We start from the raw sequence: 12,706 nt of genomic DNA, 5'->3' as shown, positions 1-12,706 counted from the left end.
TATCAGCAAGATGGCAGACTGGGGTGTCCCAACACTCATTTCCCCCACGAAATCAACAAAAGCAATAAATAAACAACTATAAACCAATGAAAACAGCGTCTGGGAAAGCTCTGGACTACAGTAAAGCAGCAGTAGAAACCCTGTAGAGCCCCAAAACTAAGGGTGGCCACAAAGAAAAGTGTAAGAAGTCTTTTACCTGTATCACTCCATTCCCCAGTCCAGAGCAGCTCAACACCAAGAAGTGTCCCCTCAGAGGGATTTCACCCCATGAGGTAAAGAGAACCAGAGGACTCTTGCAATCCTTGTCATTGCCATGAGCTTCTGCAGCCTTTGCTACTGAGGACCCCAATACTCTTAACCAATGCTGAACCCAGTTGATAGAAGTGCCCAGAATCCTGCCTCAGGGTCTCCTTCCCAGGGCTGGTGCCATTGCTGTGGTGACACCTGGCCACTGGAGCCCAAGTTACTTGCTGTGCCCTGTTCTCCAGGACTGGAATGCCACAGGGCCTCACCATCTACAGGAAGCAGAGCTGCCTCTGTGTTGTGGCCCACCCCCTCAGTCTGAAGCCCTGTCATTGACCCACCGTTTCAAACCTGAGCTTCTGCTGCTCTGTGCCCTTCATCCTGGGTCCCAAGTGATAGCTTTGACCTGCTACCACTGGGTCATGCTGCCATTGCTGTGTATCCCACCCCCTTGGTCCTGAATTGGGGTACCTCTGTGCCCTCTTATCCCTGGGCTATCTGTTGATGCATCTCTCCCCCTCCCCATCATCCCCCTAAACTCATGTCACAGCAAGGAGCTCCAGAGACCCAGATCCCGGTTCCATGGGTGATCTGCACACACTCTTACACCTCAGATACTATCATCACGGCAAGTGAGTCTGTGTCCCAGACCAAGGGCTGAGGTAGTTCTGCCTGTCACTGAGCCTGTGACCCCAGCTTCTCTGCTGCTGTGAATGCCAGCACACCAGGACTGTCGCCAAGAGGGATCCTCTTGGCTGGAACTTAACACCCATGGACAAAGTACAACAGCAGGATCCCAGCAGGCTTTCCCGCCAACAGCCCTAGCCATCACTGCTGTCACAGACACCCGCAGGAGGCCCACAGTCTCGGCTGCTAAGGATTCCCACAGCTTTTGCCAGTGTTGGACGCAGTTGCCAGACCTGCATGGAGACTATGCTTCTGCGCCCTAGCCAGCTGGTGCCCTTGCAGCCAACTTTAGATGAAAATCTTTCCCCCTCGAATCCACATTGTCCAGACAGAAAACCAGCAAGGAAATAATGGACTTGGACTGTATTTTAGGTCAAATGGATCTGATAGATACATATAGAATATTCCACCCAAGAGCAGCAAAATACATATTGTTTCAAGAGCAAACAGAACATTCTCCAGAATGGATCATATGTTAGGTCACCAAACAAGTCTTAACAAATTTAAAAAGATTGAAATCTTATCAAGTATCTTTTCCAGACACAGTGGCACGAAAACTAGAAATAGTAACAGAAAGAAAGCTGGAAAAATCACAAATATGTGGAAATGAAACAACGGACTTCCAAACAACCAATGAGTCAAAGAAGAAATCAAAGGAGAAATTAAAAAAAAAAAAAATCTTGAGACAATGGGAAATGGAAACACACATACCAAAACTTATCAGGTGCAGCAGAAACAGTTCTAATAGGGAGGTTTACACTTACATTAATAAAATAAAGACCTCAAACAACTTAATCTTATTCCTCAAGTAACTAGGGGAAAAAAAGTCCAAATTTAGCAAAAGGAATAAAAATTAGAGCAGAAATGAAATAGAGACTAGAAAGACAACAGAAATGATCAATGAAATACATGTGTGATTTCATTTATATGAAATTCCCAAAAAGGCAAAATTCTAGTGACAGATCAGTGGTTCCCGGACTTGGAGAGAGATGAGGATTGACTTTGAAGGGCATGTGAGAACTTTCTGGGGTGATGGAAATGTGCAACATCATGATTGTGGTTGTACTTACACACTGTATATATTTGTCAAAAATCCTATATTGTACCTTTAAAATTGGTGGCATTTTATTGTATATAAATTATACCTCCATAAGTCCATCACGGAAGAGAATAGGGAATATTTATGAGATGAGAAAGCTTAGCAAATTTTTGGGATGCAGGTGAATGGATGAAAAAGCAGAGAACATTATAGTTCAAATGGGAGCTGAGCTCATGTCCTAATGCAAACTCCAGAGAAGATTCAATTTAAGCTCTTGGGAAAGGAATAAGAAAGGAGGTTTGCCTGACATGCCAGTTCACTCTGCCATGCAGAACAGTAGTGGGGAAAAAAAAAATCATAATGCCCCGCCTCCACCTCCTGCAAATAATTTGGACAAACTGCTTGGGGAAAGTGTGGCTGCCAATGCATGCAGCAGGTTCTCCCCCAACCCTGCCCTAAGTAAGCCCCTCTAAATCCTGATACATGGGGCTCCCAGCCTAAGCCCTGGCTTCCCTACCACACACCTGAAAATAAAACCTCTCAAATAGATCTCCTTCATGTAGTTGAAGGATCCCAAAAGTCTTCCATTCAGCAATGAAGTCTATGAAGTCAAGGGTCTGACTCAACATGAGATAAAACCAGTTGGAAACAGTACATCTTTTTAAAATACAAATGAAGGGGCACCTGGGTGGCTCAGATAGTTAAGCATCTGCCTGCGGCTCAGGTCATGATCCCAGGGTCCTGGGATCGAGCCCCGCATCAGGCTCCCTGCTCAGCGGGAAGCCTGCTTCTCCCTGACCCTCTACTGTTCCCCATGCTTGTGCTCTCTCACTCTCTCTGTCAAATAAATAAATAAAATCTTTTAAAATATATATATGAATGAAGAAACAGGGATTAACAAGAAAAAATAAAATAAAGAAGAAAAAGACTAAAATGCATGATCAGGACTGACCCAAATGGAAATATAATATATGAATTGATAAAACAAATTACAATGTTTACAACGATTTGAGAAAATACTGCATTCACAAAAAAAAAAAAAAATTCTGGTAGAAAATACTGATCCCGTATTGCACTTTGTTTATTTCTCTTGTGGTATTTTGTGTTATAGATACTTCCTGTCGTGTGGGTCTTCTCTCACAAGACTATGCTCTTTGAAAACAGGAACGTGGTTGTGATCTGTGATGACTGAGTGTATTTTTTCTTAAATTTTTAAAAAGATTGTATTTATTTATTTGACAGAAACACAGCGAGAGAGGGAATACAAGCAGAGGGAGTGGGAGAGGGAGAAGCAGGCTTCCTGCAGAGCAGGGAGCCCGATGTGGGGCTCCATCCCAGGACCCTGGCATCATGACCTGAGCTGAAGGCAGACGCTTAACGACTCAGCCACCTGGCACCCCTCACTGAGTGTACTTAAAATTGGTAGATAGCCACTTCTCTTGTACTTAGCATGGCCCTTGAAACTGCCTTGGGGTTAAATTCCTAGTCTGGAGACTCCTGTGTTCTGCTTATAGACTGTGTTTATGAGATATTCGGGTTTGCTCAGGTTGCAAGGTGGTAGAGCTAGAGCCATTCTTGGTGGGTTTTTGTTTATTCCAGCTGATATGAAAATTCAGTAGTTGTAATGATTTTTTTTTTCGGGGCCCTTTGTATGCAAGTATATAATCACACTTTTTAAAAAATGTGTATATTGTCTTTTGATGAATCCAGGGGCATCATATGAAGGCTCAGGCTCTTTCTGGATTGGGAAGAAGTAAGGAAGTGTTAAAGGAGTTTCTCTACTGCCTTGCTTTAAATCCTGAATGTAACTTGGTGAAGAAAGAAGCACAGAAGGTGTGACTTTCTTTAAACAAATTCTTAAGTCTCATTTATATAGCCTTTATGTCCATGCTGAGTAATTCCTGCATGTCAAATAAACAAATAATATAGTTCTGAATATTCATGACAATGTGATTAAAAACACACAGGAATGATGATGAGTTTCACACGTTTGATAACTTTCATCCAGGGATAAAGCACAATGTTTCATGAGACAGCATTTGCACAGCTGCGTTCTGCTGGAATAATGACATGGGCTAGGGAGGCAGGGTCAATGTGTGAGATTAGGGGAGGCAAAGTGAGTTTTCTTAGAGTTGTAATTTCAAGCATTATAGTTTGTATAGGAGCCCTATAAAAGACATTGTGATAACGTACAAAATATAGCAGTTCAGCTGGAAAGGTTGACTTGAAATTTCCAGCAAAGCTTCACCAGCATGATGCAGGTCTTTAACCCAGTCTTATTAGAGGTCATTGAATCACATTTACTGTGGGAACCCACCCTATATATAAGAGCTTGTACAATAGTTAGTCTTAGCACTTCCAGTGACCAGGAGTTCTTGTTTTTTATGTCAGTGTTTCCCTATTTCAGCACTATTCATTGCTGACTTCTTTCATACATTTACCTTGCAATTTCCACTTTACAGGCTAGTTTTATTTTCTGGAGCAAGAGGGAATGAATCTGTTCTTCCTCCTCCATTTTAAACCACCTTAGGTATTTGAGATTAGCTGTTATCTTTGCCCTAAGTCTTTCTTTGGACTGAACATCCTTTTCTCATGGAACAAAGTTGTAAGGTTTCCTCCTCTGGATGCATTCTAGTGTACCTCAGCATCCACATCTGACAGCGACACTTGGGGAACTTTTACCTTCCCTTGTGTTCATATCATGTAGTGTGTTTGTTTATTTTTAGCCTAATACCATCACACTGTTGGCTCCTATTAGAACCTTGGTTAGCCCAAACACCTAGATCTTTTTTTGTTTTCAGTGAGAACTTTCTAGCAGTACTTTTGATCCTTGTATTGTGCGATGGATTGGTCTTTGTTAATGCTGTCAAATTATCACTTATGGGTTTTGGCCATTGTTTCAACTTGTCAGAATAATACTCAATCTTAACATCGGCTCTTCTATCCCTGCCTGCTTTGTCCCACCTGCAAATTTCAGAATAACCTTAAAACGTATCTCAACTGCTCTTTACAACAGCTTAAGAAATTCAGCCTGAGCTCAAACTTAAGCAGATTTACAAAGGTCCCAGGGCCAGAATCTAGGTCTGGTGATTTCTTGTCTGTCTGGTGCCATTTCAGATATGATGTTTTTCCCTGTAGCATTCTGTGAGTGGTAGATGTCTTCTATCTCAGTGCCCCAACACTGCCAGCGTGTTGATGCCCATGAAATGTAGTAATCTCCCAGGCAGCCTTCTGCTGCTTTACTGGAGCCCCCCAGAGCCAGTGCTGAGGACACTGATGTCCCTGCTGAGTGCTGTTCCTTCTTGATACAGGGGTCATGGGTACTGGTGCACTGATCTGTCACATGAAGAACAGTGGCAGGTTCTTTTTTGGGTTTCGGTCACTCCTTTATACCTCTCTTAAGCCTTTGGATTCAGCTGAGTCCATGAGGTTTGGCAGGACCATCGAGTGACTGGCAGTCACTTCCCACCACCACCAGAGGCTAGTCCATGGCTCTTGAACTAGAATTATGGCTCTTCACCTGGTCTTCCTTTAAAGTTCTTTACTAGGCGGCTCTTCTGGTTCTCTTGTAAGTTGAGCAGTTCCTCTAGAAATATCTCAGTTGTGGATGATCACAACTTGGATTTAATTTAGGATCCCCACAACCTTTCCACCCCACTTTTCTCTCTTAACCATGAGCCTTTTAAGGATGATTTTCTGTAGCAGATATGTAAGGACCAGACAGAAAGAACTGGTAATACTCATATTTTATACTTGGTAAGACTAAGCTGGAAAGGGACTGGTAGCTGAACTGTCTAAAGCATTGATTATGGTTCCAGAAACTGGAGTTTTGAAATAGTGGCAGTTGGACTATGGTAATTATTCTTTTCAATGTGTTAGGCCTATTTGGCCTTAGAGTTTCCTTTGGATCTTTAAGACATATTATGTATTTTTCAAAAGTGTTTTAAAATTGTTTTTTTCTTCTTGGAAATTTTATAGGTAATATGCGAGGTGTTTTTTCCAGCCTCAGAAAATGTGCCTCAGAATTTGACATCTTCCATCCAAAGCAGAATATTGAACAGCAGGCTAAAGGCTCAGTGTGCCAGCCATGTAAACACCCAGCCTCTGGAAGAAGGTGGTGGTGCAGGGAGTTCTAAGGTATGAAGTGCATGTGTTTGTCAGGATTATCTTGATTAAGCTTTATGTAATGCCTTAATTTTGAACACTTACAAGTTATTCAGACTGTGGCATTATGTTAGTTGGAAGTACTTCTCAAGACTGGTTCTAGCTCCTCAACCTGAAAGTTTTTAAGTTTTAAAGGAAGTTGGTGGAAGTAATGAAAATAATTGAAAGAAACATGTAGAAACATTCAGGACATCACACATTGAGAACCCCAGGCATCAGGAGACTCGAATTTATTTTGGCGTGGAGAAAAGAAAACAGAGGGATGATTTGAATATATGAAGACTGATGTTCAGTTGATCTGTCTCAAAAAGAAGTATTCTGTATCTTACTATGGGAAGTGTAAAGCTCGTCTTGGAAGTTAATAGATGAAACCAATCGTGAAGGAAGAGCATAAGCCCTCTTTTTTCCAGAGATTTCTAAGAAAAGCTACTACATGAATATTGTTTCCTCTTATGCTATGATTTCTTTAATATTCAGGGTTCTTTTTTCCTACTTAACCAGAATCCATCTGAGAAATCTGATGTGTTTAGAAATACCAATTCTTCAGTTTTGTATTTTATACTGGGTCTGCACTTTGAAGAGGATAAAGAAGTGTTAGAGAGTATCCTTCCAGTAGCACCCAGCACCGGTTTAAAGAGACAATTTCCAAATGATTTGGAGGATGTGCATGACCTGAATGGCCCTGGGAAAATTCCCAAGAAAGGTCAGTAAGTTATTTTGTCATGGAGTTGTATGACTCCAGAGTGATAGAATGTTAGCTAATATTCAATATATTAAAAAAAATTTATATGGATAGTTTAATAATGAAAGGAATATATCAGCTTTATGATTATAGAACAGTTTAAAATTGTTAATCCTACAAAAACTTCATAGTCAGAAATAGGGAAAATTTAGTTATAACTTTTAACTTTTATTCATGCTCACTGTCCAGATAGGTTATTGTTATATATGGTTAATCTGATAGGAACTATTCCTGCCCAGCATGATTTGTTATATTGGTGTAACACATTTTAGCCAGAGGAAATGCAGATGCTGCATGCTCTTGTCCAGATGAGCAATGTTAATTATAGCATTTTAAACTTTTTCAGAGGCAGATTCCTCACCTCAAAGGAACATGACCTCTAACATAGGAGAAAGTCCAGAGCTCTCCATAGATGTAACTGACTTTGAGTGTGCCCTTTGCATGAGGTAGGATGACAGAGAACCTGTGCAACTGTTTGAAAACCTCATCCTTTCTGAATTGGATATCCTAAACATAATGGGCTTTTTATTATCAGAGAAATTATGTATACCTTAGTAATAAATGATTTATTTTCAAAAAATTTGATAAGGAAAATCTCAGTGGAAATGGATATCCATAATTTCTACAGCTGTAAGGGAATTATCTTAAGGAATTCTCAGAAAATAAATAGATTATTTGAAAATCTCTTCTGGACATTTTTGGCTAAAAACTCAGATATATTTTCCAGGTTGCTCTTTGAGCCTGTTACTACACCATGTGGACATACGTTTTGCCTGAAATGCCTTGAACGCTGCCTCGACCATGCCCCACATTGTCCACTGTGTAAAGAAAAACTCTCAGAAGTAAGTATTTCTTCTGAAACAACAGGACCGTTCAGCCACTCCTCTCATCTCTCAGTAGATGCTCATTTCTGGGGTTGGCTTTGCTTCCACTACCCATTTACTAAAGAAAGTTGGATTTCTCCAGTCAAAGATAGGTCTTTTTCCTATCTGATTTCTCAGAAAGTACACAAGGGAAGTTTAGTTGCAGAAACAATTAAACGTCAGGGAAATTTTCAGGCATGAATTATAGTTGAGATATCCTGAAAACAGGTAACATAATTGGAGCTCTTACAATGTGTTAGTTATAAATAGTTGAGATAACATTACTGAGTTCTCACCATATGTTAATCATAAAGGGTTGCGATAACATTATGGCGCACTTAATGTGTGCCAAGGATTCTGTCCTTTACCTCATCTCAAGGTGAAGTCATATTGTAGTACTCAGTTTTGCATAGGATCGAAGACTTGATCACTTTTGACTACTGGGAAATCCCTTTGGTGTGTTGTCAGTTGTGTCTTTTGTCTGTAATCAAAGCCAGTAATACTTAAGATTCCATGGAGGGAAGCTATTTAGTTATGTCTAACTCAAAAATAAACTGTTAAATCTATCCTTAGGTATGGTAAATACAATGAACAACACTTAAAAGCTTTTAAAGGCCTTCTGATCAACTTTTCAAATTGTGAATATGTATCAACTCTATTGGGCTCTGGTGCCACTAACCTTCCACTAAGCAAGTTATTTAACCTCTTGGGGGGGACGGGTTTTTTAATCCATAAAATGATACCAATTATATTTGCCTTAATTACTACTAGAGATTAAACTCACTTAATGCACTTTAAGTGGGACAAAGTGGTTTTTTAAAGATTTGTCTATTTTTAGAGAGAAAGAGAGTGTGTGCATGTGCGGGTGTAAGCTGGGGAAGGAGGGTGGAAGGAGAGAGGGAGAGAGAGAATCTCAAGCAGACTCCCCGCTGAGCATGGAGTCTGATGCGGGGCTTAGTCTCAAGACCCTGAGATCATGACCCAAGCTGAAATCAGAATCAGATGCTTAACGGACTGAGCCACCTAGGTGCCCTAGGCTAAAGCGGTCTTTTTAAAACAAATGTCCAGTAAAATTTATTTTTGAATTTGATATGGTAAAGGAGATATTAGGTGAATTTTTAAATAATTGTAACATAGTTTACTGCCAAAATTTGTTAAAATAAGTTATAATTGAGACCTTTCTAAATCATTCTGTGTACATACTTGCTTTTTTAAATTGCATACATGCTGAAACTCTCTAAGTTAACCAGGACTCTCATCATGAATATGATTCATTGTACTATGTGCCATGTGTCATGATGACAGTGCTTTTGAGTAGCAGTTTCCTTTGGCGGTTCCTCCGCAGGTCCATTGCACTGTGTTTTGCTCTCTCTTCTTGCTAACAGTGGCATAGCATCTGGCCTGTTACCCTGTTGTACCCATGCTTGTCTGGGCTGGTGGGCCTGGAGGTGGCTTGTTTATCCCCAGACAGTAAAATGCATGTCTTTATGACTACTGTGTGTAACACAGACCCTCTGTTCACTTCCACGTTCAGTGCTCTCTGCTAGGGGCTATGTGATTAAGTAGTGCGTTGACATTGGCACTGTAATATAAGCTCCTTAGGGACAGAGACGACTTCTGTCTTGTTTTTACTCTATCTCCAGGGGCCAGAACACATAGTAGAGGTTCAGGAAATCCATGCTGAATGAATGATTGAATGAATGGGTGAATGGTTGAGTGCAAGTTCTGCATAGATTGCCAGTGTTGCAGAATTTGGAATATAACGAAACCAAATAAAATTAAAAATCATACCTCGCTCTTTCTTTGACGCAGAAACCCCTTCATGAGCTTAGACTTTCTCACATACATTATTATAAACACGAATCATCAACTATCTAGGTATGCACACAAGTCTTGGGTAACGTAATGCCAAGTAAAGCAAATTGTATTACTCTTCAGTAAATGGTGCCATAAACTAACAGTATAAAATATGGATGTCGTTAATAATACTTACTGTGAATTAAGTTAAACTTGTTTCTGCTGGTTATTCTGTTACTGAGGGTCTGAAACACAGTTGTGTCCCTGAGGCTGAACTCCTAGTTCTTAGTGACAGCAATACACATAGCTTGTTTCACACAAGCTAAAGGGAGACGTGGCACTATGTCTAGGACTCGCCCAGACGTAACTGTTAGAAATCTCTAGAGCAAGCCCAGAAATGCGGCACGTTAACAAAGCAACAGGCTCATATTGAGACCTAACAGTCCCACAGTCCTGGTGCCACTGTGGCTCTACACTAGTCCCTTAACCCCTCTGAGACCCCTCTTCTTTATTAGTGCATTGTAGACAATACTTCTGGGATAGGGCTATTTCAAGGCCTAACTTCATTTATATGAAACGTCTGTAATTGGTACCTGATATATATTAGGACGTTAGGGAAAAGAGCTGTTATTTGCAAATTCATATGCCTAAGATAAAAGTAGTGCACACACACACACACACACAGAGTAATATAGATCTTCAGCTACATTTGACCCTTCCAGCCACCGGGATCCTGGCACATTTTAATTCAGTTTCCACCTATTTCCCTTCACAACCAGCTCTAATTCCTTGGTCCCTCAGTCTCTTTCCCAATCCAAATAAAGTCAACTCTGCCTCTCGCACATGTCCATATAAGTAACAAGGGAAAGCTAGAGAAAAAGCCACAAAATTGGGAAGATTGGTTTCAGTTTAAATTCACAGTCTTAAATCTTAGACTCAAAACATTAGTAGTCATTCTTTTTTTGTTTGTTTTATTTTGCATAACAAGTTTATTTTTCTAAAAGGCATATAGACAATAAACAAAGTAAATAATCAGATCTTCACTTCTACCCAGTATTATCTGTCCTAGAACTGTTCCATTAAGTTCCAGTCTCTAAACATCTTAAATTTCAATAATCGTCCTCTTCATGAGAGTCCATGACTTTTCTTCTGTTGAATTTAACTGTGGTTTTCTTTTCTGTTTGTTGGCTTACTTTTTCAAGGATTTCTATTAAACCTTGTTCTGATACCTTCCCACTTAGTTGTCCATATCTTGCCATCTGTATGAGGTAATTCTCTACTGCTTTAGGTTTTTGGGCTTTACAAGTGCTAAGTTACTTAAACGGGCCCGGGCTGACTGATCCAGGACTTGGGCTAAGGTACCGTTTCTCATTTCTGCTTCCCTGTGTTTTGCTTCCTGTTGTGCTGCATCGCCAGGATCCCCATGTTTCGCCTGCAGTTCGGCCAGCCTCTGTTTCCTCAGAGCCTCCAGCTCCTCCTCCGCCCTGGTGCGGCAGTCCGGGGACGAGCAGCCACAACCAGCGCTCCGGGGGCTCTCCCGCAGCGCCCCGGCGCGCGCACGACTATCCACATTAGTAGTCATTCTTACTATGCTTCTCTAGTAGCTTCAATTTTCCACTTTCTCGGGTGATTATTTCCCATTTCTCTTCTTTCGCAACATATCCTCCTCACTTCCTCTCCCTTCCCTAACATTGTGATACATGATTGAGAATGCAGAAGCCAGCAAGACTGGCATTCACTCATCCTTCCTCCAGGTGATGAACACCTTCTCCTGCCTTTTGCTCAGATGGGAGGAACTGCCCTGCCCCTGTCGCTACCCCAGGCTGACTGACCTCCTGGCTCTCCATCCCCATCCTTTTGTCTTCCCGAAGACTGTCCCTCTCCGCCCTGGTTGACCTTTTCTACTGGGGACAGAGTGCTTTGTACTCTAGAATGAATTACCATGTGGTATTATTTAACATTTCCTTTTGTTACAGTTGTTGGCAAGCAGAAATTTTAATATAACTATTTTGGCCGAAGAATTAATATTTCGATATTTATCTGATGAACTCTCTGATAGGAAGAGAATTTATGATGAAGAAATGACAGAGCTGTCAAAGTAAGTCCTCATGTTGTATGTACTTGGTTTTGAGTTCAGATTAAAGAAGGAAACCCTTGCACTCATACTTTTCTCAGGTTTTTATCCCCCCTTGGCAGAGAAATTAGACCTAAAAATAGAAAAAAATATTAATTGCAAAGAGTTTATGGAAATTTGATTGAAAGGGGTCATAAAAAATATTTCAAAAGTGTGTCCTCCTGGGGCCCCTGGGTGGCTCAGTCAGTTACGTGTCTGACTCTTGATCTCAGCTCAGGTCTTGATCTCGGGGTCATGAGTTCAAGCCCCATGTTGGACCCCATGCTGGGTATGGAGCCCACTTTAAAAAAAAGTGTGTCTTCACAAAATTATGTAGTTGCTTTTTGTATCTAAGTAAGTGGTACTGAATTTTTCAGAATTGAAAAGGCACAGTATATAGAAACAGGAGGGAAAACAGGTTTACCCCGTGAAATAGTCTTGACAGTTGTTTTTATCTTTTAAAGTGATTAGAGTTGTGTGTTGTAGCAAACTTTAACTATTGAGGTCTTATAATTCTTCCACTCTTTTTTATTTAGAACTCACTACCTTTTACTTGTACTTTTTGCTTTTATCAGAACTTTTTTCTCTTCTTCTTATTTATTTTTATTGAGGTAAAATTGATGTATAGCACTATATGAATTTCAGGTATGTAACATAATGCTTTGATATTTATATATATTGCAAAATGACCACCACAATAAGTCTTAACGTCCATCACTATACATAGTTAGCAAATTTTTTTTCTTGTGGTGAGAACTTTTAAGACCCATTCTCTTATCAACTTTCAAATATGCAATGCAGTATGATTAGCTGTGGTCACCATGCTGTGCATTACATCCCCAGGACTTACATATTTTGCAGCTGGAAGCTTGTACCTTTGACCCCCTTCACCCATCCCCCACCCAACCTCAACCTCTGGCAAACACCAATCTTTTGTCTGTATCTATGAACTTGGTTTTGTTCTTCCTAGATTCCACTTGTAAGTGAGGTCATACAGTATTCATTTTTTCTGACTAATTTCACTTAGCATAGTGCCCTCAAGGTCATTAGAACTTTTT

General features: G+C 40.5%; 1 protein-coding gene and 1 pseudogene across 1 annotated transcript in view; one reads left to right on the top strand and one right to left on the bottom strand.

Moving 5' to 3' along the window:
• Positions 1 to 12,706, top strand: part of LONRF2 (LON peptidase N-terminal domain and ring finger 2) — a 40,817-nt gene that overhangs the window by 16,987 nt on the left and 11,124 nt on the right. Inside the window, 6 exon segments of the mRNA XM_027620597.2 lie at positions 3,680 to 3,802; positions 5,948 to 6,106; positions 6,635 to 6,836; positions 7,222 to 7,321; positions 7,603 to 7,717; positions 11,512 to 11,633. Of these exon segments, the coding sequence (XP_027476398.1) occupies positions 3,680 to 3,802; positions 5,948 to 6,106; positions 6,635 to 6,836; positions 7,222 to 7,321; positions 7,603 to 7,717; positions 11,512 to 11,633 (821 nt within the window).
• On the bottom strand, positions 10,534 to 11,117 carry LOC113937434 (annotated as a pseudogene).

This window comes from Zalophus californianus, chromosome 8 (genome assembly GCF_009762305.2).
Source record: "Zalophus californianus isolate mZalCal1 chromosome 8, mZalCal1.pri.v2, whole genome shotgun sequence".
In the NCBI taxonomy this organism is placed as follows: Eukaryota; Metazoa; Chordata; class Mammalia; order Carnivora; family Otariidae; genus Zalophus; species Zalophus californianus.
This window is presented reverse-complemented; position numbering and strand designations above follow the sequence as displayed.